This window comes from Crocuta crocuta, unplaced genomic scaffold, assembly GCF_008692635.1.
Source record: "Crocuta crocuta isolate KB4526 unplaced genomic scaffold, BGI_CrCroc_1.0 scaffold149, whole genome shotgun sequence".
Classification (NCBI taxonomy): Eukaryota; Metazoa; Chordata; class Mammalia; order Carnivora; family Hyaenidae; genus Crocuta; species Crocuta crocuta.
The window spans coordinates 9,725,335-9,752,941 of record NW_027551561.1 but is presented as its reverse complement, the minus strand read 5'-3'; the positions used below and the strand labels follow the sequence as shown (position 1 = coordinate 9,752,941).

Sequence of the window (27,607 nt, the reverse complement as noted above, 5' to 3'; positions counted from 1 at the left end):
AATAAATATTAGGTTCTTATTTCACAAACTTGGGGGGCCGGGGGGGGGGCATAAAACAAAGAAAACACTTCCAATGGTAAACACTTATATACAAATGTGTTGTTCTTTTATGCTAACTTCTCAGATCTCATTAACTGGACAGAAAAAGCTAGGCTAGAAAAACTGCTTAATAATTATAACCAAATATGAAAATAATCACCCACAATGATCTTAAAACCACTAAGTTCGCTTGTATGTACTGGCTTACGCACAATAGTGTTTCAGAGAGGGAAAGCAGGGAAGGTGTAGTCTCAAAATCATCCCTGACCTTCAGGCTAGAGCAGCAGGACAGCATGGTAGATAAGGGCAAAGACTCTGGAGCTAGGCTACCCGGGGTTGATTCCTCACTCTGCCCCATACTAACTGGTCCTATCTCTCTCTCAGTTTCCTCATCTATAATAGGAATAACAATATCAACCATTACTGAGATTAAGTTAATGTGTAAAGTCCTTACTAGAATGCCTGGTACATAATAAGCACAACAAAAACGGTTCTTATTAAAGATTTTATACTAGTCCTTGTACAAAAAAATCTACAATCAGAAATATCTGATTGTCTACTTATACTCTGCCCTAGTTCTAGAAAAGGACTTAGCGAAGCTTACAAAAATGCATCAATGGCTAGAGAGCATAAGTCAGAACTAGAAACAGAAAACTGCATGCCACAATGACATACACATTTTCTACAAGAGATCCTTATATTCGACTCTAAGGTTTCCAAATGATATGAACATGAAATCTAGTTAGGTAAGCCATTCACAGGGGCAGTTAACTACATACCTACCAATGCTTAGGAGAATCCAAAACTGGTTAGGAATTTGTTTACTGGAACCTCATAAAGAAAGAAAAACATATAATGGAATAACAAATTACTTTGACAACAGATCCAAATAGGATAGCTTCTTTTTTTTTTTTTTTTTAATGTTTTTTTTATTTATTTCTAGGAGAGAGAGAGAGAGAGACAGCGTGAGCAGGGGAGGGTCAGAGAGACAGGGAGTCACAGACTGAAACAGGCTCCAGGCTCTGAGCTGGCAGTCAGCACAGAGCCCGACGCGGGGCTTGAACCCACGAACCGCGAGATCATGACCCAAGCGAAAGTCGGACGCTTAACCGACTAAGCCACCCAGGTGCCCCCAAATAGGATAGCTTCTAATGACAGCCCTACTATAAGATGAAGGTATCAGTATAATTTAATAAATGCAATTTTATTAGGGGTCAGGTACAATGCAGTCTCAATACCCAGCTCTCTACCAGTCTGGCTTAATTAGGTAGCGAATTTCATCTGTAAGAACAGAGTCCTTGTATTATTTAAGCAATTCTCCCTAAACACTTATCTCAGGCAAATTTTGATAAATAACAGGAGATAATAAGATTGAGTCTGAACTCTGACAAAAATCCAAAATATAGCTCTCTTATGATGCCTTTTAAATACAGACCTATAGGCCTTAAAATAGGCAATGGAGATGGAGATAGGGCTGAGAACCTGTGAATATAATGGAACCTACCAAGGACATTTGCTTGATTTTAAGACTATCCCTATCTAGACATAAGCAGTGATAGAGAGCAAGACCCAAATTCTCTTTAGAAACTTGCTGTAAATCCACCTTAACACAGATACAAATGGGTGGGCAAGGGTCTACACTAAAAAGTCCAGAACTCTCAGGGTACCTTAGATGGCTTAGTGGCTTAAGTGGCTGACTTTGGCTCAGGTCATGGTCTCGTGGTCCGTGAGTTGGAGTCCTGCATCAGGTTCTAAGCTGACAGCTCAGAGCCTGCAGCCTGCTTTGGTTTCTGTGTCTCCCTCTCTCTCTGCCCCTCCCCCATTCATGCTCCTTCTCTCTCTCAAAAATAAAGATTAAAAAATTTTTAAAAAAAAGTCTAGAATATTCAATTCAATACAGGTATTAAATAACCACAGCCTTGATGGTTATAGAAATTGCTCTGCTTCAGGCAAAGGAAGATGTTTAAAAGGGAAGTTTCTTGGGGCGCCTGNCTCTCTCTCTCTCTCCTAGAAATAAATAAAAACATTTAAAAAAAAAAAAAAAGGGAAGTTTCTTTTCTTTTTAAAGAAACATTTCAAAGAACGCTTACAAATAAATATTAAAAGATATAAAATAACAGGAAAGATGACAGATAAGAACTAGGCAAAATACTATGAAAGGATTTCAAATTTTGATAATCTACCACTATACAGAGATGAATAAGAAAAAACGGTAAACTTAATATCTAAATCTGATTCCATGTATAGACACACATCTGAACTTCTGACAGCCTGCTACAGCCAGCAGGTTCTCAAATTCAATTAAGAGCATAATGAAATTATGATGAATTGATGATTGCTATACTAGTTACACTAAATAAAATAATTGTTTTGATTTCTGTGGACCTAAAATGGTGACAATAATTCTATGGCCAGTTGCCACATTCCTGAAATCAGAACTCATCCTAGGGAGGACCAAAAATGTCAAATAATTAAGGAGGCATCATAAGCACTTTAAAATTATTTAAAGAGAAAGGCAATCAATTCTAGAAGGTAGAAAGACTACCAGAGAACTTTGTTGAGGTATTTATCAATATTATATCATTATACTTTCATTTTAAAGGTGAAATTAAGTAAACCGGAAGGATTGAGACTTAAGTGAGTCATCCAGTACTGTGAGACTCAATGTCATTTTCACATAGTAGGTCCTTCATTAAAAGTAAAATATCTAAGTACAATTTTCATGAACAATCATAGAAACTGGAGTCAGTTCATTTAAAAGCCATAAAGGCAACTATAATTTGGTGGTATATGTATAAGAGATACTATTTTTATATTTTAACAGGATCTAAAGACAGTGCCCTTTCTGATTAAAACCTCCCCAAATGAGGGTTGCCTGGCTGGCTTAGTCAGTGGGGCATGTGACTCTTGATCTTGGGGTTGTGAGTTCAGTTCAAGCCATACCTTGGGCATAGGGCCTACTTAAAATAATAAAAATAGATAGATAAATAAATAAATAAATCCCCCCATTGAATCTTAAGAGTTTCATAATTTCCGAAATATAAAACCAGACAAATCAAACCTACTCTTTTTCTAGATTTCATACCTGTGTTGCCAAACTCAAGACTTGCTGTACCAGCTCCTGTGTTTCGGATGGTTTCTTGAGAAACAGCTTCACTATGGCAGTAAGCAGAGTGAGCTGCACCTGAGGGATGTAATTTAACAGATAAAGTAAAAGACATTTACATTATTACCTATCATTATTTCCAAAGTAGTGCTTACCTATCTATGAATTTTTTTTTTATTTTTATTTATTTCTAGGAGAGAGAGAGACAGAGTGAGCAGGGGAGGGTCAGAGAAAGAGGGAGATACAGACTCTGAAATAGGCTCCAGGCCCTGACCTGGCAGTCAGCACAGAGCCCGACGCGGGGCTCGAACCCACGAACCGCGAGATCATGATCTAAGCGAAAGTCGGACGCCCAAACGACTAAGCCACCCAGGCGCCTCTTACCTATCTATGAATTACTACCTGGTCTTTCTGAGTCGGCGGGGGGGCTCAGCCAGTGGAGCATCAGACTCTTGGTTTTGGCTCAGGTCACGATCTCAAAGTTTGTGAATTCGAGCCCAGCATTGGGTTCTACACTGGCTGTGCAGAGCCTGCTTGGGATTCTCTTTCCCTATCTCTCTGCCCCTCCCCCTGCTCATTCTCTCTCTCGCTCAAAAATAAATTAATTTGAAAAAAAAAAAAAAAACAACCCAAAACTCACTAGCCTCTTATCCCAAAATTGCATTTTTGGCACAAAAAATTGCTTATTTAGTAAATCCCTTATTATTCATTTCCACCAAAAGATACAACTTGGGGAGAATTAGGACATTATCTGTCATATTAGGGCAAGAGCCAAAAAAAAACAGTAAAACTATGCCAGATCACAGTTTGTTAAAAATGGGCTGCTAAGGGGCACCTGGGTGGCTCAACTGGTTAAGCATGGTCATGATCTTGCAGTTGATGAGTTTAAACCCTGTGTTAGGTTCTGTGATGCCAGTTCAGAGCCTGGAGCCTGCTTCCAAATCTGTGTCTCCCTCTCTCTCTGCCCCTCCCTCCCTCATGCTCTCTCTCTAAGATAAATAAATATACAAAACAAATTTTTTAATGTGAAAAAAAAAATATGGGCTGCTGAACCAGACACAAAGCTATAGGCTTGTATGTGTTCCCTGTTAAGGCCTATTAAAATTACTGTGGTGGATTACATACATGACCTTCAATTTGCAGTGAGTGCAAATGCCAGGGGAAAAGGGTTTTATAATCTATTTGCTTCTCTGGGCCCACAGCTTCAAGGTCAGGTCTCTCCATTTTGGTAAAGGACAGACAGAAGATCCACAGAGAATCTTTCCAAACCACACATGCCAGTCCCCATCCCAGCCCTAAGTGAAAACCCCTGCTGATGGGGTGCCTGGGCGGCTCAGTTGGTTAAGCGTCCAACTTCGGCTCAGGTCATGATCTCACAGTTCGTGGGTTCAAGCCTTGTGTCAGGCTCTATGCTGACAGCTAGCTCCGAGCCTGGAGGCTGTTTCGGATTCTGTGTCTCCCTCTCCCTCTGACCCTCCCCTGCTCATGCTCCCTCGCTCTCTCTCTCTCTCTCTCTCAGAAATAAATACAACATTAAAAAAAGAAAAAATTAAAAGAAACCCCCTGCTGGAATGAACCACAACCATTACAAATAGGAATAGATCATCATCTTCCAGTGACAGAAAATTAAAAAGTGCTACCTACTGCTCTCAGCCATTAGTTGTTAAAGTGTGGTCCTGGACCACTAGTAGCAGGAGCACCCTGAACCTGGTAAGAAAGGAGAATGCTTAAGCCCATCTCAGACCCACTGAGTCAGAAACTCCAATGGTGGGGATATCAACCTGTGCTTTAACAAACTCTCTAGGTTCACTAAAGTTTGAGGACCACTGGTCTAAGGCAGATTTGTTCCACAAGAAATCAGCACAATTGAAAATGTCATCAATTCTCAACACATACACACAGACATGAAAGGGTGCAACTTTTACTTTCACTGAAAATTTCCCCAAAAGATCTGACACAGGACACAGATTAGAACTTACCTGGGTGCTTTCATCATGAAAACCCTCCAGGAAGCTCTCCAGTAACTCATCTGCATTGTCAATTCTCTCAGCATATTCTCCCACAATCCAAATCATAGCTGCTCGAGCATCTGGTTCATCCAGCGAGTCTAAGTTCTCACACAGAGTGGCAATGATGCTTTCATACCTGATTTAACAAAATGAACTATGTTACTGAGGGCACAGTTGAGAACTATATTTAACAATGAAGGCTAAACAAAATGACCAACAAGGTACCCTAAACCAAACCACCAAACTACAAAGGCTTTTGGTCAAGAGAATGCACAGGCTTTAAGCCAGAAGATTATGAATGTCTTAAATTTCCCTTCAATTATTTTTCATAACTTAACCACAGACTGTCATAAAAGCTTATCAGATATTCTTTTCACATGGAAAATTAACCTGTGATTTCTAACAATCTTTCTTATAGCTATAGAGAATTTTCTGTTATCTATTTTGCCTTTAACCTGAGGGAACAGAAATCCCACTTTACTTCTAAGAAAATGAAGTTAGGCAACAATAGCATCCAGACTAGAAACAGTAATTTTGTCCATTAATCCACTATTTCTGCTTTTTTAATAGAGATCTTTATGTTCTTTCTTCCCATGGCACCCACACTAAGGACTTCTTTCTCCAAAGAAACAGATTAATTCAAGTAATTGTTTTTATTTGTTGAGTCTATAGTGCTCTCATTTTTAACATGTTGAATCCATCCCCTTGGCTAATGTAGTTTTAAACATAAAAATGACAATGTGTAATAAACTAGATGTAGACAACTGAATAATACATTTAATGGTTTGTCCTAATTCCACGGATTAAACTTGTTTTTTGATAGCACTTCCTTAAAATTAAACTGTCATAAATCCCTATTAATAGATACCAGAAATGGACACATTTCTCTGCTAATCCCATTGAAATCTACATCTTTACCCATAATATTTCTAAATTTAGAAACCCAACTCCCTTCTTTTCTGGGAGAGTGGTATAGTACACGTTCCTTTTTACTATATATATATATTTTTTTTTTTTAAATGTCTATTCATTTTTGAGAGAGAAAGAGAGAGAGAGAGAGTACAAGTAGGGAGGGGGAGAGACACAGAATCGAAAGGTTTTAGGCTCTGAGCTGTCAACACAAAAGCCTGATGCGAGGCTCAAACACACAGAGAGATCCTGACCTGAGCCGAAATCGGACACTTAACTGACTGAGCCACCCAGGCGCCCCATTTAACACTATCTTTATTTTTTTTTTTTAAATTTTTTTAATGTTTTTATTTATTTCTAGGAGAGAGAGAGAGAGACAGCGTGAGCAGGGGAGGGTCAGAGAGAGAGGGAGTCACAGATTCTGAAACAGGCTCCAGGCTCTGAGCTGGCAGTCAGCACAGAGCCCGACGCGGGGCTCGAACCCACGAACCGCGAGATCATGACCTAAGCGAAAGTCGGACGCTTAACCGACTAAGCCACCCAGGCGCCCCCATTTAACACTATCTTTAAAGACTAATCAGAATCTTCAGCACAACACCTATGATTATAAGGCAAAAGGAGACTTAGGATGCTTTACAAGACCTGCTCTTATTTAATACTTTCAAATTCTTTAATTGCTTGCTTTCAAAAGCAAACCTAATGAAGTATTTTTGCTTTATAAACTAAAAAGGCTCAATGTGAAAATCTGTGGAGTGAAACCATAGATGTAATATGTGAAAAAATGTGTAGATTTTACATATCTTTATGGGAAAGGCTAGAATACTGCAAAAAAGGTCAGAGACTGATAATTTGTTACATGTTCTATAATTTTCTACAAAGTAGTGGGTAACATGCAAAGTAAACAATGTAACTATTACCTTCCAATCTTTCATAATTGTGTGGCTATTAATTTATCATTCAAACTGAAACATTTATTTCNGGTACATGTGCTCCTATGCATCAACACTTCTGTATCCCTTGGGTAAATTCCTAGCAGTGCTATTGCTGGGTCATAGGGGAGTTCTACTGTTAATTTCCTGAGGAACCTCCACACTGTTTTCCAGATGGGCTGTACCAGTTTACATCCCCACCAACAGTGAAACATTTATTTCTGACAGTGAAAAGAAGCACAAGCATTAATTATGCCTGGTAACAGGCATAAATAAATATGCCTCAATAATCTGGAATATAAGGGTTTTCTGTTTAATAGTAACGTCATCAAGAAAGAATCTGGTTAACTTCAATATATGCAAATTGACAGTCCTATTCAGACAGGGCTTCAATTCTTCTCAAAGTAAATAAAGCAGGATGAAAAATTAGGTTTTAATCCCTGTGCTAACCACCTTAAATTTTTTTAAATTTTTTTTTTAAATTTATTTCTGAGAGAGAGACAGCGTGAGCAGGGAAGGGTCAGAGAGAGAGGGAGACACAGAACATGAAGCAAGCTCCAGGCTCTGAGATAGCTGTCAGCACAGAGCCCGACGTGCGGCTCAAACCCACAAACCGTGAGACCATGACCTGAGCCGAAGTCAGAAGCTTAACCGACTGAGCCACCCAGGCGCCCCTTTTTTTTCAACTTTTAAAATACAGCTTTTGTTTTTAACTATGTTTAATCTAAAAATGACTTTTCAGGGGTGCCTGGGTGGCTCAGTCAGTTGAGCATCTGACTTCTGCTCAGATCACGATCTCCCAGTCTGTGGGTTCAAGGCCCACATCAGGCTCTGTGCCGCAGCTCAGAGCTTGGAGCCTGCTTCAGATTCTCTCTCTCTCCCTCTCTCTAACCTGCCCCTGCTCATTCTCTCTCCCTCTCTCTCAAAAATAAACATTAAATTTTTTTTAAATAGAAAATTTATTTTTCATAATAAGGTGCCCTATTTTAGTAAGATTTGTGACAAAATACCCTATTATAACCAGTTATGTTACAAAGAATAATTCATACATAGCCAATTCCAAAGTGCCTTACTTAAAATCTCCTATATGATTTGAAGAAGAGAGTAGAAGTATTTGGACATACTTGTTGGGGTATTTCCGAAAGATGTCCCTGATGACAACAATTGCCTCTTGGACCACATAATTTACTTTGGTCTGGATGAGATCAAGCAATGTGCTCACACAGCGCTCTGCAGATTGCTATGAAGAAGAACACAATAAATGACAAGTCAGACCATCTCTCCAATAAAGCAACCTCAATATGGAAATAACTTTGCAACATACATGTGCACCAACTAAGCTAGACTAAAAGATCAGGCACCTAATCTGACCAAGCTATACTAGAGGCTAGGCTACCTATCTGATGGAGATACACAGGATTTCCAGATATACCCCAAATTTTATTCATTGCAAAATATACTAACAGATGAGTGGGACCAAATGAAAATAATCATCTTTGATACCCATGAGAACAGAAATGAGAAGAAAGAGTATGTCAAGGCAGATCTTTATCTGGAGTTCATGGATAAGTGGGACAGCAGAAGGCATCTTTAAACCTCTTGAAATGAGGGTGGCCTGGCTGGCTCTGCTGGAGGAGCATGCAACTCTTGATCTCAGGGTCATGGTTCAAGCCCTGTGTTGAGTGCACAGACTACTTAAAAATAAACTCAACCAATCAATAAATAAAACAAACCTCTTGAAATGAAACTGCCAAATTGCATATGTGCATATTTTCCGGGGAGAGGATTCATAGCTTTCATTTATTTTCAAAGTTATCTGTGACTCAAAAAATTCTTAAGGAAAATTTGCCATCTTTTGAACTATATAACTGCAAGTCTATGGCCTTAGGTAAACCACAATTTTCCACAGCCTTTAGTTCATCTATAAAATAGAATTGAATCCATTAACTTTTATTAATGAGGGAGTATGGGAGAATACAAGTGATAAAACTAATGTACTAAAACTCTAGATCATAGTTTTTAAAAAGAGAAAGGTTTTGGACAAGAGACCCTAAAAATCAAGGACTAATTTATCATATCTTACCATGTACTATGATGGCTCACTCCATTAGATGTCTCTTGATAAGATGCCATAGAAAGTACACAGCATGAGAAGAGATACTTTTGCCTAACACTGAACATGAACATTATCAACCCTCTAGATTTAATTATTTACAAGGGATGGCAGAATGAGATAAACAATATCACTAAACTACACTAGCGAAATCCAGACTCTGGGAAATTGTATAAACCTAATGACATATTCACTTTAATACATGGCACCTCAAGAAGTAAAGCTTAAGAGACATGGTAACCAAATGTAACATGTGGATCTTCTTTAGATTTTAATTTGAATAAGCCAAGTATAAAAAGACACAATTAGGGAAAATTGAACATGTTCTGAGTAGTCAATGAGATCAAGAATTATTGTTAGTTGTTGGGTATAGTAATGGTATCGTGACAATATATTTTTTTAGGGAAGGGACCTAATCTATTAGATACACACATTGGACTAATACTTCAGTAAGATCATATCTGGCATCTGCATTAAAATACAATAGCACTGGGGTGCCTGGATGGCTCAGTTGGTTAGGCATTTGACTTCTGATCTCAGCTCAGGTCATGACCTCAGGGTCATGAGTTCAAGCCCCAAGTTGGGCTCTGTGCTGGGTGTGAAGCTTACTTAAAAAACATATACAATCACACTCCATTTCCTTGAAGGGGAAGGGACAAGATAAAAGCAACACGTTGATACTTGTTCAAAATGGATGACATGTACATGACAGCTAATTAATCAATTTTAGTGTATGCCTGAAAACTTCTGTCATAAAATCTTTTAAAGGTGCGAAGTTAAACCACTCTAAGCATTTTAATAAAAACAAAATTGCATCTTGATGTTATTCATATGATGATTCTGTTGCACCATCATTTATGATGGTAGAAATGATTCTACCATCTTTTATGTACTTTTTCCATTTTTGGATTCTATTTTATTCATTTTCAGCCAATAATTCCTATGTGGTTATCACAACAGCAGAATTAAAAATCTNGGTGGAACAGGATAGAAGAAAACAGTGTTCTATTTTCGTTTAAATTGTCTTATTTTATAATTTTATGTAGTAAACACATATGGTTTTCCTAGCAGGAAAAATACATTTGTTTTAAATTAAGGGATGAGACACACATCAGTATCTTATCCTGATCTGTAGTAAACACCACAAAACAGAAGACTAGGAAGTGAGAACTTATGAGTGGCTTAATCTCTCTCAAACAAATAAATAAAAATCACTTGATTTTACTCAGAAGACTAAAAAGGACCAAGAGTTTATCTCCTCCCTGAAGAAACAGGTATACCTTGTAAATACATACAACTCTGGTAATCACACCCCAAGAAAGCTAGGGGAGGGATGAAGTAAAATCTACTAAAAAAAAAAAAAAAAAGCAAAAATAGACAAAAGTTACAGGAAAAAAACAGTATTATTGGACTGCCTTTCTAGTACTATTTACGGATTGAGCAGCTTACTCTTTAACCTAACCAACTTAATAAAAAATTGTATCTATTTTTTTTCACCTCAGATTACTTACAGCAACATATAAACACCTATATTTACACTTATAAAAATACAACTCAAACTCTTAAAGACACCTCAATTTGCTAGTAGGCCATTCTCTCCCAGCTGAGCATTAAACTAACATTCATTTCTTTCTCATTTGTCATATCTCTGAAACCAACTACACGTTAAAAAAAGGGTAAGACGCTCTGAGAGGATGCAGTGGCTCAGTTTAGAGGCTGTACAGGAAGTCTATTACAACTCCCTTGCTGTCTCTTCCCCATTCCCGTGAATGTTTTATTAGAAACAGACAATCATTGGGGCGTCTGGGTGGCTTAGTCGGTTAAGCGTCCGACTTTCGCTTAGGTCATGATCTTGTGGTTCGTGGGTTTGTGGCCCGCGTCGGGCTCTGTGCTGACTGCCAGCTCAGAGCCTGGAGCCTGTTTCAGTCTGTGACTCCCTCTCTCTCTGACTCTCCCCTGCTCATGCTGTCTCTCTCTCTCTCTCTCCTAGAAATAAATACAACATTAAAAAAAAAAAAAGAAAAGAAACAGACAATCATTGCTTCTCTAACCCCAATAACTGTGTTTGGGCTAGACACCTCTTTCCAACTGATAACCTTCAGGACTGAATCAGGTCTAGGAAAAGTGCTCCAGCAAATCAGGCAACCTGAGATAAGAGAGCACTTGCTAGAAGGCTGATTTTACACTTTCAAATTCTTTCCTCACATGCTATCATATTCCTACCTGGGCATCCCAAATCAAAGGAAGAGGTGAAAGCCATTATATCCTTTCCAGCAGATTATGGACTACGTTCCCATCAGTCACAATACATAGCATTATCAGCCTCTAGGAATCCAGATGGAGAACACATTCTAGTAATTTCAGTGATAGAAACTTTCTTTTAACTTTGGAATGATATATAATTTTGTATGAGTCTAGAGCTTTGCAAAAGAAGTCAATAAGGCAATGACAGTCTGGCAATGAGAAGCACAAAATGACTCTCATGCTGCGAAAATCTCTGAAAATTATCTAATAGTAAGTGAGTGGCTATACTTCAGTAAGAAAAGAATGTGAAGAGTGGTGACAAAAAAGATATATCAAGGGGCGCCTCGGTGGTGACAAAAAAGATGTATCAAGGGGCGCCTGGGTGGCTCAGTCAGTTAAGTGTCCGACTTCGGCTCAGGTCATGATCTCACAGTTTGTGGGTTGGAGCCGCACATCAGGCTCTGTGCTAAGAGCTAGCTCAGAGCCTGGAGTCTGTTTCGGAATCTGTGTCTCCCTCTCTCTCTGACCCTCTCCTGCTCACTCTGTCTCTCAGAAATAAATAAAAACATTTAAAAAAAAATGTATCAAGATCCAATAAAAAGACTTCCCTATTTCTCAGTGGAACAAGAGTATATTAAGTATCTGAAGTAACTAAACTATCAGAACCAGGAGTAATTAACTTCTTGCTCCAACACTAGCCCACTAAGTGATTTATCAATGGTAATGCATAAAGCAGCACTGTCTTGAATAAAAAGAAGGCTAATAAGGAACTTGGCTTTCATGGATGCTTCTCTGACACAGCATCTGTTTCCTTCTGTTCCCATGAAGTATTGGACCATACAGTAAAAATTTATTTTAGTATCCTTGAGAAATCAGACGGTCCAATCCTCTGACTCTAAGCAGAACTGCATATAGTCAAGTAGCAAGAACAAATATGGAGCTCTGAATCCACTACATCATAGTGAACAGAGGTTTTTATTAATTTCAGTAAATTCCTGAATAATGAAAAACAAATGGAGGACTGGTGACTATGAAGCAGAGCAACGTAAACTATAGCTCATAACACCTACTGGAAAGCCACGACCAAGCTAAAAATTAATCTCTCCCTCTCAGATCACAGAGAAGCTCTTTCAGAGGACTTTCAAGTAAAAATCAACTCCCTGCCCTACACCAGAAACCTATTGGTCAGCAGCCCTGCCTATGCTCACAGAAGTCCTGATGGTCTTTTCTGTCATTCATTCTTAAACAATTTAAATGGGCTACAATTTACTACATGCATGATATATGCCTCAATTAAAAAAATATATATGCAGGTCTATATATAGACCTGCAGCAGTCACCATACAACACTCCAGACAATTAAATCTGAACTGCAGAAACAAAACACTATAATTCATATTGCCAGAGACTCAAGAAGCTATCTCAATCACACAAAAAGGAAAATGTGATTAAAGAAGACCAATAGCAAGAAAGTGCTATAAAGAGAGGCCATATGGAACGATGACTGTGCAGAGGCCAAAAAAGTGGTGAGCCAGACTGGGGCAAGTGAGAGGACAGAGGACTGGAAGAGACAAGGGATTAGGACAAAAGAAGGTTTACACATTTGATGCTATGCTTGAAAAGTCTGGATGGCAGAAGATAGGGATGCATTGAAGACATATAATGCAAGAAAAAAAGAAAGGTCATTATAGAAACTCCAGAAATAATAAAAGCCTCTACAGGAAAGAAAATACAACCAGTATTGTACTGGTTCAATATATTTGGTCATAATATGCATGGTAAGTTTTGCAACCTTTAGTTGATAGGAAAATAAACAAAGGCATATTATCTCTATCTACAAAGATAATCAATACAGGAGCAAACACCTCATGATCTAACTATGAGAGAATAGGAGGCTTCAAGTAGGAATGGTGGGGTACATGAAGAATGTTACTTCCTGTTACATATGAAGCACAAAGTTAACAGATAATGTCTATAACTGGTAAATCAATAAATATCATAAGCATATTATTTAGAAATATGGAAGGACAGTCAAAATAACTGAAACTACAAAGAGTTAAAAATGATTCCCTCTGGGAATTTTATCTAGGGGATTTATTATTTTAATAAACTTTTAAAATATATTTTAAAGGAAGGAATGAAGAGAACACTTCAAATCCCATAATATGATCACAACTACACCAGACACTTGCCTCCACTTTGATGGCACACCGCCCAATGGCCCGTACAGCTTTGCGAACAAAGTCAACATCCACCTCTGTGGCATATTCCTTTAATTCTGCCAGAACCTGTTAAAAATCCAGGAAGGAGACAATCATTAAGGATTCTCAAACAGCAGTTTCATGGCCTTGCTTTTTCTGAAGACCAGAACTTAAGATCTAAGTGATTTAAAACCTGAGTCTGCTTTACACCTGACCTGAGCAATGTTGGCTTGGGAGGCCAAACGAATCATGATGTCCAATTTCTCTAGTTTAACATAGATGGGATCATTGTACTTCACAAAGAAGACTTTGATTTCCTGCTTCAAGATTTCAGGTCTGCAGTACACAGAAACACAAGAAAAGGAAGATAAGGAAGATGAGGCATATACTGACATATGCTTTTAACTCTGTACTAATATCTAATATGTGCCTCTCTGCTCCTATTCACTCCTCCCTCCCCATCCAAAAAACTTCACCAAGTTCCTTTATACCCCTCTAACCAGTTCCCCTTTTGGCAATTTTTAAGGGTTAGGATATATACTGCTAAGAACTGCTGGAAGAACAGTCTGGCTCAAAACCACGGCCTAAAACGTATGAAGCAGGCACAGGCTGGCATACTATTAAGAGGCCCTTCAGAAAACAAATTAAATTGGAGAGCAGCACTAGGTATTTATCACAGGAATGCTCCAAAAAAGCAACTATTAGCCTCCTCACACTGGGCAAGCTGCTCTGCCATTCAACATGTTCATTTCCATACATTAAAAAGAAGTTGGGGCAGGGGGGAGGGGGGCACCTGGGTGGCACAACTGGTTAAGCATCCGACTTTGGATGGCCCAGGTCATGATATCAGTTTGTGGGTTTGAGCCCCATATCTGGCTCTGCACTGACAGCTCAGAGCCTGGAGCCTGCTGCATATTCTGTCTCCTCTCTCTCTCTCTGCCCCTCTCCCACTTGTACTCTATCAAAAATAAACAAACATTAAAAACAACAACTTAGAAGCGCCTGGGTGCTTCAATCAGTTGAGCATCCAACTCTTGATATCAGATCAGGTCATGACCTCACGGTTCTTGGGATCAAGCCTTGTGTTGGGCTCTGAGTTGATAGCATGGAGCCTGCTTGGGATTCTCCCTCTCCTTTTCTCTCTGCCCCTCTCCTGGTCACACATACTCTCTCTCTCTCTCACATACTCTATTTGAAAAATAAACATTTTTTAAAAATAAAAATATATCAGTAAAACTTAATACTCTAATATTGATATTATTAAGCTTAATTCAAAATCACAAACACTTTAATCACCAATTCGTGGTTTCCCAACCTTTTCTGGACAATGAGATTGATATTCCTCAGGGCGACGTACTGCACCTCTGGCTCCCCAGACAGCAAAGTGACAAGTGGAGGGGCCAACTTCTTCAGCAGCATATTGTAGTAGTCAGAGTCCTTGGGTAACAACTCTAGAAACTTCATTAGGACTTTTACTGCTGAAAGCACCACTGCCGAGTTGGCATGAGATAGCCGGGGAGTTACACGCTCACAGATGCTGAGGTGAAAGAAGGAAAATTAAGATCTTGAATTACAATTTTTTTGCTCAATCCAGTCCGTAATGTATGTGTCAGGGTCCCATGGTCCCACTATCAAGAAACTAGAGAATCAGTTAGGAAAGTCAAAGTTCCATGTGTAGACAAAACTAGGATCCTATACTGCGGACCCCTCATTCCCAGCGAACTATAGGCAGAGCAGATACATCAGAAGACCTCAGGAAACCAGCAATAAGGGATGTTCAAACTGCAAGGAAACTAGGAATTACCCAAAATACTTGAGGCTCACACCATTTACCTTCCCGTTTGCCAGTTGTCTGTCTCCCCATATTACATAAGGGCTTCCTGCCTCACAGCCCATTTCTCCTCAACTTCTAGGATGTCAAATTAAGTTCTAAGAGTTACTTCATAGTGAGAGATGCCAACCATCTGTGACTGAAGGTGTCATTATAAGATGCAGGAGGAGTTGACCAGGAAACTATTCAACTCCTTGCCTTCATGCTTAAGGAAATCTCTGAAAAGATTTGTAAGTAACAGAATACCATTGCAATATTCTCCCATACCCTTTCCCCATTCTCCTAGCCCCTGCTACCTATGCTTAAAGGCCTCACTAAATCTTGAGTATTTAATTATCTGTTGAGGGCTCTTCAGAAATTAATCTAATTTTGATAGCTCACGAGAGGCAAGCTGATTATACTCAGTTAAGGATTCAAGATAAAATTAAGTTGGGCTTCTCTCCCTTCCTCCTATATCTAATTGGCTGACTCTCTGACTTCCCTCAGCTCTTGGGTCTTTACACAAATACCGTAACCTTCTCAGCAACGCCTTCCCTGACCACCCTTCAATAAAACACAATTCCTCATACCCAAATGTCCAACATTTCTTAGATCTCCTCCCTACTTTATCTTTTTCATTAGTGCTTATCATCCTCTGATATGCTATATATACTTCTGTACCATCTCTCAGGATAACTGTTCTACAAGGACAACATTCTGTTGACAGTGTATCCTCAGGGCCTAGAACAATGCCTGGCACACAGCATAGGTTCAATAAATATTTGCTAAGTGAATGAAAGAGTAAGTATGAAATGTCAATGATCAACAAAAAATAAAATTCTCCATAAAGTTCTTTCTGTAAGATACTTGTATTTTGATGATGGAAAGAAATGATCAGGGTGAGCTTTAGTTAGGTCCAAAGGGAACAAATTCCCAAACAAGTGAAGAGCGCTTACATTATGGTAGCTTGAGCTTCAGCCAGGCAAGGAAGGTTCTTATCTACCATAAGTAAAATATGTCAACTTTAACGAAGAGCCAACATTTCTTCAGAAGTACTTTACCTAGTATAGTGCCTATATATATGCAAAACGCTCAATAAAAATTGGTGATATAATTCCAATCCTGTAAACTAAAATGTGTGTAGGTACATATGAAACTTGGTAGTCAATTTGTGATAGTCAAAGAAAATTTACCAATTGGTAAAGGGCTGAGCACAACAATCCAGGTGCGCCTTCCAAAGTCGCCTCTAAATTCAGATCAATGTGCTATCTGTATCTAATGGAAGACACCATATATTTTGCAGGCTTCAATACATTTTCTCTATTATTGAATGATGGGTATAGTTCAGTTTAGTAACTAGTAATCCAGCCAATTACTATGTATCTAATAAAATGAAAAATTTGTCATTATGGTCAAAGACACTCAAAACCCTTTGTGTGACAAATGGCCAACAACTGCTGTATGGGAGATGTGGAACCACAATGAGGGAGATTTTCGCAGAGGGTAAGTGTAGTATTCAAACAAGAAATGAAAAATACACATCTCTTAGGAAGAGTTATTTGTGCATGGTTTGCTCCACCTCCTAAAATGTTCCTAAATCCAGGGACAAAATACCATGAGGATAGCAGTATCTACCCCACAAGCCACAGACCTCTACCAACATTAGAGACCCTTATTCTAATACAGACAGTAGAATTTATTCAAGCAGGCAAGTCTCCCAGGTATTATCCAGGAAAACAGACTGACCTCTGAGCTTCCCGGTCATCTTTAGGGTTATAATTAGAAAGGCAGTCCAAGATGAAAATCTGGCCCCATTCAGTGCACTCATTCAGGGCTGTCAGCAGCTTATTAATGTTCTGTGGGTTCAGATCAAGTAGGTTGCTGTTTGGGTGAGATTCACTGATTTCAGATAATGCTGCTACAGCATTAGCCACCACCTGGGAAAGAAACAGACATGACCTCGATTTACCAAGAACAGTACAATTATAAACAAATACTAATCTTCTCTGGATCACTTCTTAGATCTCAACTCATAACCATTCCTGAACATTTTACTAGAACATTTCTAGTCACCTAGAAACAGATAAACTGCTTTCAAAACATATTAAACCATCGGGCTCTCTGGGTGGCTTAGTCGGTTAAGCGTCCGACTTTCGCTTAGGTCATGATCTCGCGGTTCGTGGGTTCGAGCCCCGTGTTGGGCTCTGTGCTGACTGCCAGCTCAGAGCCTGGAGCCTGTTTCAGAGTCTGTGACTCCCTCTCTCTCTGACCCTCCCCTGCTCACGCTGTCTCTCTCTCTCTCTCTCTCTCCTAGAAATAAATAAAACATTAAAAAAAAACATATTAAACCATCAGTGATGGCATATATAGCTTCTTAGCGGTCAGGAACCCAGAATTAAAACAACTCATGTATTAGCAGAGAGTCACATAGGATTTAACTATTAAAACATTAACAATTTCAATAGTGTTCAGCATTATCAACAGAATCAAGACATATAAACAGTTTTAAGATCAATGAAGTTTAAACATGAAATATGTACGTTAGGCAGGCAAAGGACAGAAAAATCTAGGCTAAATAATTTTAGAGCTGTATGGGTATGCATATATGGGGAAGTGGGGAGGTGATATCATCAATCATATCATGAGTCTCAGAGTAAGAAATTATGAGCTTGAAACCATAGTTCATTACTGAACATGTTTGGAGGTATTCCTCATCTGAAAACTGGGGATAATTTAATCCACTTCACAGATTAGTTTTAGTTTGAGGATCAATCAGATCCTCATATGTATATGTGCTTTCTATAAAGCGTTATGCAAATTTAAGATGGTACAATTACTATAACTCTTCAAGACTAAGTTGCACAGGTTTTCACATTAACATCTATGAAACTAAGTTGCATTTAATAACCAAAGTCATGTCAGTTTAATAGGAAATACATTTCTTTCCAAGTAATACAAAAAATAACTATCTTATAATCAATGCCATATCAGACTCAATGAAATAAATACCTCAAATGTAACCTTTTCAGGCAGCATGATATATGAAAAACTGCTACCAAATATAAGAAAGTACACTTGTATCCTGACTTATAGATCTGGAAATCCATACTAGCTGCAAGAAAAAAAGTGAACCTTTATCAAAATTACAAATTATTGCTGATATAACTAATAAATCTATAGTTAATGAATACTAAAGTACTTAAAAAATTGCAAAAACAACCAAAAATAAAAAAACACACAAGAAACTATACTATGGTCATATACAAGTGAATGTAAAACAAAAAATTTTTTAGGGGTGCCAGGGTGGCTCAGTTGGTTAAGCGTCCGACTTTGGCTCAGGTCATGATTTCATGGTTCATGAGTTCAAGCCCCGCATCAGGCTATGTGCTGACAGCTCAGAGCCTGGAGCCTGCTTCAGATTCTGTGTCTCCCTCTCTTTCTGTCCCTCCCCTGTTCATGCTCTGTCTCTGTCTCTCAAATACAAATAAGACCATGAAAAGAATTTAAAAAAAAAAAATTTTTTTAATGTTTAAATTTGAGAGAGAGACAGACAGAGCATGAACAGGGGAGGGGCACAGACATAGGAATACATAGAATAGGAAGCAGGCTCCAGGCTCTGTGCTGTTAGCACAGAGCCCGACACAGGGCTCAAACTCATGAAACGTGAGATCATGACATGAGCCAAAGTCAGATGCTCAACCCACTGAGCCACCCAGGCGTTCCTAAAACCACATTAAAAAAAAAAAAAACAAAAACACAATTTTTTGAAGTAATCTCTATGTGCAATGTGGGGCTCAAACTCAAAATCCCAAGATCAAGAGCTGCATGCTCTATCAACTGAGCTAACCAGGCACCCCTAAAGCCCCATCTGCAGTAAGGCTTCCAGATGTCACTAAAAACAAGCAAGGTTAAGACTGAATACAAATATTCTCTAAGTATCAATGAAGTAAGAGATAGCAACTTTGGTCATTATATTTATTAAAAATGTTCAAACATCAACTCATTCTTAGTTCTCACTGAAGTCCCTTGCTAAAAGCTTAAGAAACTAAGAGTTGTATTATTATCCTTTTGCCAGCAAGAAAAATCATGGCCACAATTCAGCTATTGATTTTATACAATTTGTTCAAAGCTTTTATTTATTTTGAGAGAAAGAGAGCACAAGGGGTGAGAGGCAGAGAAACAGAATCCTAAGCAGGTTCCGAGACATCAGTGCAGAGCCTGATGTGGGGCTCAAACCCACAAACCCTGAGATGATGACCTGAGCCGAGATCAAGAGTCGGACGCTTAAGTGACTGTGCCCCTCAGCTATTGATTTTACTAGCTACCTTATCTGAGTAGTTTGCAGACTATCCTAGCATTTATCCTAGAAGATAAATGTCTAGAGAATATGATTTTTTAATCACATAATGATGTCTGACAATATTCATAATTACATAAAAGGTATGATGCCATGAATGAATCCTCCTCAGCTATAATTTAGCTATTACAAAATCCCAAGATAAAAAATCAAAGGCTCACTAGTAAGTATGATTATAGATATAACTTTATTGCTATTAAGACAAATCAGGAAGAATTGTCTAGTCCACATACCACGTGGTAGCATGTATGAAGTTCTTTTCTGACTTAATTTTTGTATGCTATCATCAAGCATGGGATTCATGGATAAACAAGGGGCATGAAGAGTGAAATGCTAATCCCCTCCATCATCTCAGGTGCTGTACATGCAGGGAAAAGAGACTTCCCATGTTTTTTACACATGATAGACATGATCATATTACAAAGATCAAAATGTCATGTTGGAAGACCAAATGCCTGTTTTCAAACTATTACTGCCAACACATGCCCAATTTTGGTTACCAGCTGTCCAAGATAAGATGTCCTACCGCAACTTACCGTTTTTGCCATTAAATCCTTTTGATGTTAAAAAACATGACTTGTTAAATATGAAGTCTGCTAATAAGAAATGTAGAAAAAGAAAAGGTCAGAATTGAGGGAATCAAAAAAAAGCAATGTGGGGGAAGAGAACAGAATGAACAATTAGAATTCCTCTGTCATTATCATAGGCAATTGAAAATTAAACTAAGTGTATAATGCAGCTAATGAAGTATATGTTCTGGTGGCAAAATAAGGCAATTTCCACTCATTGTCACATTAAAACAAAAAAGGAAATAGGGAAAAGTAAATGTAATTAAAAGATCCAGAGAGACCAGATTATAGGATTATGTTTAGAAAGGCCTGCATTGAGAAAAGAGATTACTGCCAAACAGTCACTGAGTCAATAGCCAACTAGCAAAAATGCATCCCCAATAACAAAATTCCACAGTTCCTCTAAAACTTCTCCATGTTCTTCTGTTCTGCCTTCCACTTTCATCTCCTAACCCTCACAGGCTGTTATGATTTCAGAAACATACTAAGGTGGGCCTGTAGGGACTGCGTAGTGTTCTTCCAGTCATTAAGCCACGTTTTTCCCACTCTAATGGAAACTTAAAATAAGCTAGTCACACAGAATCTAAGGTAGACAGAGAAAAAAGACCGACTTCAAGACAGCAGCTAGGTGGTTGGGGTAACAGGACAATTCACTTGTCGATGTTTACACTTGGCTTCTTTGGAATTTTGTACTATGTACATAGCACATATATTGTTTATTTGTAAAAATAAACTTTAAAAATGACAGATTAGAATTTAAGATTTACTTCCTTTATCCAGAAAGACTTTTCCAAACAGTAATTCAACATAATAAATAAAAAATCTAACCCTTAGAGTAACCACCTTAATATACCCATGTATTAAAACAAAGGTTATGTCTCTTTCAATTGAACTAACACTTTGAATTTGAATTAAGACTAACATGCATAACATTATCTCCTCTGGAAAATTGGCATTTGTCTTAGGAAACACTGCCAGGAAGAGAACAGCCTTTTAACTATAATCTTAAAAAAACTACAGTTCCCAAGAAAGAAAGCAGTTTCCTTTTTTTTTATAATTTTTTAAGATTTTTTAAATGTTTTTTTATTTATTTCTGAAAGAGAGAGAGGGAGACCGCGCACGTGAGCAGTGGAGGGTCAGAGAGAGAGGAAGACACAGAACCTGAAGCAGGCTCCAAGCTCTGAGCTAGCTGTCAGCACTGAGCCTTACGCGGCACTCGAACCCACGAACCGTGAGATCGTGACGTGAGCCGAAGTCGAACGCTTAACTGACTGAGCCACCCAGGGGCCCCTTAAGATTTTATTTTTAAGTAATCTCTACTCCCAACATGGGGCTTGAACTCACAACACCGAGATCGAGAGCTACATGCTCTGTCAACTGAGCCAGCAAGGCGACCTAGAAAGGAGTTTCTAAAGAAGTTTTGCTTTAAAAAGGCATTTATAAATAGAGTTTCTTAAATGAGTTTTCTCAGTACGTTAGTGGATTTATAAAAAGTTGGCATCTAGGTTACAAAGGAACACATAGTGTAAAATAATTTTTTTATTCATCTTGCCTACCAATTATGGTGTTTCTTGGGATGGCTGCAACTAAACACTCCTCCTCCCTACCCTAACCCCTTAGATCTAATGTGATACGAATACTTAATAGATAGATATTAAACACGAACATCTATATATTTATATACAAAAGCATATAAATAAATATAAAATCACACTCCATACTAGACACATCTTTCTCTGCCTTAACTACAGGCTTCTCTTCAATATGATAGTTCCTTATGGACCCTTGGAGCCACCATGTTTAAGGTAAGCAAGTTGTGGTTTTTTTTATTTTTATTTATTTCTGGGGGGGAGAGAGAGAGAGAAAGAGAGAAAGAGAGAGAGAGAGAGAGACAGCGTGAGCAGGGGAGGGCCAAAGAGAGAGGGAGATACAGACTCTGAAATAGGCTCCAGGCTGAGCTGGCAGTCAGCACAGAGCCCGACGCGGGGCCCGAACCCATGAACCACGAGATCATGACCTAAGCGAAAGTCGGACGCTTAACCGACTAAGCCACCCAGGCGCCCCAAGCAAGTTGTGTTTTAACTTACTTTATACCATACCTAATAGAGAAAGCTGCGCAAAGGGGAAAAAAAAGACAGTAACTACTAAAATGTTTTGAACACTTACTATGTGCCATTAATCCTCACAGCAACTCTGAGGTAGTAGCTATCAAAATCCACCTATTACAGATAAGGAAACAGACTTTAAAAATGAATTTATAAATCGGTTTAGAGAAGTTAGTGATTTGTTTAGTCAACACAGCTAGCAAGGGATAGTACTTGAATATGAACTCAAGGTTTTATGTCTGATTCCAGTTTCTGAGCACTAATCACTCTGCCTTCAGCATTTACAGAATTGCCAGGAGCTGTGAACTTAGGCTGGGAGAAACAGAAAGCAAAATCAGAGTTGGAGGAGGATAATATAATAAAAACATTATATCCAGGCAAAGGTGATGTGCAGATTTATACAAGAAAAATGGATTCTTAGGGGCGCCTGGGTGGCTTAGTTGGTTAAGCGTCCGACTTTCGCTTGGGTCATGATCTCGCGGTTCGTGGGTTCGAGCCCCGCGTCGGGCTCTGTGCTGACTGCCAGCTCAGAGCCTGGAGCCTGTTTCAGTCTGTGACTCCCTCTCTCTCTGACCCTCCCCTGCTCACGCTGTCTCTCTCTCTCTCCTAGAAATAAATAAAACATAAAAAAAAAAAAAGAAAAATGGATTCTTCTACTTCATATACTTCAAAGATAATCATATCCTGACAGCACTTAAAGAGGCAAGATTTATTATCCAGCTATAAAATTTGATTTATAAGCTACCCCATCTGATATGCAACAATTATGAGGACATAAATTTGACCTCATTTTTTAAAAAGGAGCTAGAGCTGCAGGTATGTTAAAATAAAAATGATCCAGTAAAAAAAGAACTCTCGAAGAGAAATCCAGATCTCTTGATCTCCTTTATGAGAAATCTCTCACACATGTCCCTGTCCCTTTGACTTTCATCCTGCATCTCCATTTCCATAGCCTCAGAACCCAAGAAAGAGATCACTTTCCGGTACAATGACTTCCTCCTATTAACTCAGTTACTAACCAGAGAACTTTCATTTCCAGCAATGACCTTCAGGATCACATACTCTCTATACAGGTTTATACTTCAGTTTTCTTGTTCAATTTACAACCCTTTTGGCTGGTGCCCCTAAAGACTGAAATCAAGTGAAAGCATAATTGACCAAAAACTATTATGCTCAAATATACAGGTGGTTTACATATTTTATCCTCCTAAAAATCACTAGGAATCTCGCTTTCGTCTTTATGGAGTTGCTTCAAATGACATGTGAAAGCACAAGGCAACATGTATTTGTCCCAAGCATGTTTCAGTCCTGATCATCTCAAGGACACAATGACTATGCAGTACCAGTTAATATTTTTTTCCCCTCACCTAAGAAAAACTTAGAGCTCATACTTTAATCCAACACACTGTCCAGAATGCCCACAGATAATATGCCAACTATAGTACATCCTATAATGTGCCATTCTCCGCCCCTCCCCCCCCCCAATCTTCCCAGGAATAAGGAACTTGAGTCAACACGTCTGCCTGGCTAACTCAACACAGCTCATGATGACAAGAAAGTCTGTATACATGGTAACAATTAAGATTTACAAATAAGACTCAATAAAATTCATTACTTAAAGTGGCTTAAGATATGGTCTGACAAAATGCGAATATTCTCACACCACAAACAGATATCTACAAATAGACAAAAGGCACTCTTAACAATCAGGGTTACTTGGCCCACAGACCCTGAAATTACACTAGAGCAAGCTACAACACAAAAAACACGTCATCATACCATTTACCTCCCTATGAGAACAAAGTAACTGCTTGCCACATTAAAAGCACTGAGATCATCTTAAAGGGAACACTAAGAAAGGAATGAGCTGTGTTTGGTATTACTATGTACAACAGATCCACTTTTCAAGAAGTTGTTGATGAATTGCTTTAAAGGGATTTCTGCAATGATGTAGTAACACTGTAAATAGCCCTAGCTTCATTTGTAAGTAAGCTGCCCTCAGAATTACCCTAAAGGCAATGTGTGCCTTTAAATAACATATACAAGGGGTGCCTGGGTGGCTCAGTCAGTTGGTGTCCGACTTTGGCTCAGATCATGATCTCATGGTTCGTGGATTTGAGCCCCAGGTCAGGCTCTGTGCTAATAGCTCAGAGCCTGGAGCCTGCTTCAGATTCTGTGTCTCCCTCTCTCTCCGCCCTTCCGCCACTCATGCTCTGTTTCTCAAAAATAAATAAATGTTAAAAAATATTTAAATAAATAACATACACAAAAGAACTAAATCTTTTAAGAATAAATGTGCAAATGAAAAATCGACCCCTTTAAACTTATTAATCTCCAGCACCACAGAGACTATACAATATGGACCACAAATGGTAGTTCTACTATGAAGGGCTCTCTGCCAGGTTCAAGGTTATGGGCTCTGCAAGCCCTCTCTCCTTCACGTTCACAACAACCCTACAAGAGAAATTTTATTTATCACCTCCACTTTGTAGATGAGGATAGAAAGAAGTCCAGGGAGCCAAGAAATGACAGAACCAGCATACAAACCCAAGTCTGTCTGGCTCGAGAGTCTGAGTCTTAACCACTATGCTATACCATACTGAGGGGAGAAAAATACCATTTCATAATTACAAAGCACTTTTCTGTTTTAAGAGACTTTCATACAGAGTGAGTCAACTCTTTATAAAAAGAAGTGATTAAATGCAATTTGGTATTTTGGATTGAATCCTAGAATAGCAAAAGTACATTTGTGTTGAAACAGGTGAAATTCAAATAAAATCTGTACTTTAGTTAATAATAATGTACCAATGCTAATTTCTTAGTTTAGACAAATGTGCCATGGTTATATAAGGTGTTAACATTAAGTGAAACTGACTGAAGTGTATATGAGAACTTTCTGTACTATCTTTGCAACTTTTCTGTTATTCTAAAATTATCCCCTCTAAATGCACTTATTAAAAACAAAAACAGGAGCGCCTGGGTGGCTTAGTCGGTTAAGCGTCCGACTTTCGTTAGGTCATGATCTCGCAGTTCGTGGGTTCAAGCCCCGCGTCGGGCTCTGTGCTGACTGCCAGCTCAGAGCCTGAGCCTGTTTCAGTCTGTGACTCCCTCTCTCTCTGATCCTTCCCTGCTCATGCTGTCTCTCTCTCTCTCTCCTAGAAATAAATAAAACATTAAAAAAAATTTTTTTTTTAAAACAAAAACAAAAAACAAAATAAAACAAAAAAAACAAAACAAAAACCATAAGAACCCAGAGGGTACTTAAATGGCTCAGCTGGTTAAGTGTCCAACTCTTGATTTTGGCTCAGGTTATGATCTCACAGTTGTGAGATCAGGCTCTGCATGAAACCTGCTTGGATTTCTCTCTCTCTCTCTCTCTCTCTCTCTCTGCCTCTGCTCTGCTCATGCTCTCTCTCTCAAAATAATAAACTTTAAAAAAAATTGTAAAAAGAATAAAAAAAGAACCCATAAGTAACAATTGAGAGAATAAAAACTGATCATGTATTTTTTAAAAAGTGAGAATCAAAGAAAGATTTCCAGAGTTTATTACACAGGAAACAAAAATCATTTACTTCCTCTATAAGCAGACACATAACAGCACTCAGATCAACTAGGGGGAAATTCAAGAGCTGGGCAGTTGGCCTTATACCAAAGCAGCCTTCAATGATTATACATACTCCTTTCCTGCAGAAACTGCTCCTCTTTTAGTACCAAATATAACATTACTCACCTTGGGAACCCAGACAGACTGAACATATTACCTCCCACATTACTCTTATTAAGTGCCAACCACATACAGTCACCCTCACACATGCCTAAAATTCTAACAGCTCCAGAATTCCTTTATGGACTTTTAGATGAAGAGCATATGATGCATTTCTCATTTTACTTATGTATGAAATTATGCTTTAAAACTCTACTTATTAATATACACTTAGGGATAACAGAAATAATATAAAATACTAAATTAAGCAAAGTCATGAAGTTTTTCTATGTGTTCTAGAATGATCTTTAAGAGACAATTTAACATAGCCCACAAGGGCATCATTTATATTCTGATAAAAATCCTCAAATTTATGAAGTGATCTAGAGACTTGAATTTTTCAATATGTACCATCTCAGACTGACGACAAATCACAACACAACTTTCTAAGGCCTAAATAAAAATAATGATAATCAGAAAGTATGCAATGTTAAGTCTGTTCTCAATAGCTACAGTTTTATTAAGCATTTGCCATATATCAGGCTTTTTTTCTTTTTTTTTTTTTGAGAGAGAGAGACAGAGCATGAGCGGGCAAGGGGCAGAGAGAGAGGGAGACACAGAATCTGAAGCAGGCTCCAGGCTCTGAGCTGACAGCACACAGCCCAACGAAGGACTTGAACTCATGAACCAAACTGTGAAATCGTGACCTGAGCCAAAGTCCAATGCTTAACTGACTGAGCAACCAAGGTGCTTCTGTTGTTTATTTTTGAGAGAGAACGAGAGACAGAGTGACAGTGTGCACAAGTGGGAGAGGGGCACAGAGAGGGAAACAGAGGATCCCAAGTGGGCTCTGCACTGACAGCAGAGAGCCTAATGCCGGGCTTGAACTCACAAAACCTTGAGATCATGACCTGAGCCGATGTCAGATGCTCAATGAAACATTCAATGGACTGAGCCACGCAGGTGCCCCATGTGTTAAATTTTTAAACTATTTCTTCATATTCAAAATAATTGAGTAAAATAAGCCTTATTACATTTTTATAGACAAGGAAACTGAAGCTCATTTTAAATAACTTGCTCAAGGCAATATTTCTACTAAATACCACAGCAGGACTCAAAACAGCAGCTACTCTGGCTCTAGATGGTTATATGCTATTTCTGTTATTTTTATAATCCAAATTTTTGCAAACTTAGCACTACTGACATTTGGGCTGCTCTAGGAGGCTGTCCTATGCACTGCAGGATGTTTGAAGTATCCCTGGACTCTCCCCACTAGATGCTAGTAGCATCCCGCCCGTTAGTTGTGGCAACCAAAAGGGTTCCCAGATATTGCCAAATGTCCCCTGGGGAGCAACATTGCCCCCAGGTGAGCACCACTGCCATAACACCATGCTTCTTCTACATGCTGGTGGTGGTCGCCAAAAAGATGTGACTGCCATTTGACCTGTGAGCTGGCATCTGTCCACTCGAGGCTTCTCATCATATGCCTGTCCTTGGAATGTGGGTACTGCTT

General features: G+C 38.7%; 1 protein-coding gene across 2 annotated transcripts in view; it reads right to left on the bottom strand.

The window, feature by feature from the left end:
- AP2B1 (adaptor related protein complex 2 subunit beta 1) overlaps positions 1-27,607 on the bottom strand; it is a 127,761-nt gene that overhangs the window by 75,285 nt on the left and 24,869 nt on the right. For both annotated transcript variants that reach the window (XM_077749740.1, XM_077749741.1), the window contains exons 6-12: positions 17,107-17,297; positions 14,866-15,087; positions 13,766-13,886; positions 13,542-13,637; positions 8,117-8,232; positions 5,125-5,290; positions 3,125-3,223 (exon numbers count right to left, since the gene is read on the bottom strand). In XM_077749740.1, coding sequence (XP_077605866.1) covers positions 3,125-3,223; positions 5,125-5,290; positions 8,117-8,232; positions 13,542-13,637; positions 13,766-13,886; positions 14,866-15,087; positions 17,107-17,297 — 1,011 coding nt within the window. The remainder of the gene's footprint in view (positions 1-3,124; positions 3,224-5,124; positions 5,291-8,116; positions 8,233-13,541; positions 13,638-13,765; positions 13,887-14,865; positions 15,088-17,106; positions 17,298-27,607) is intronic.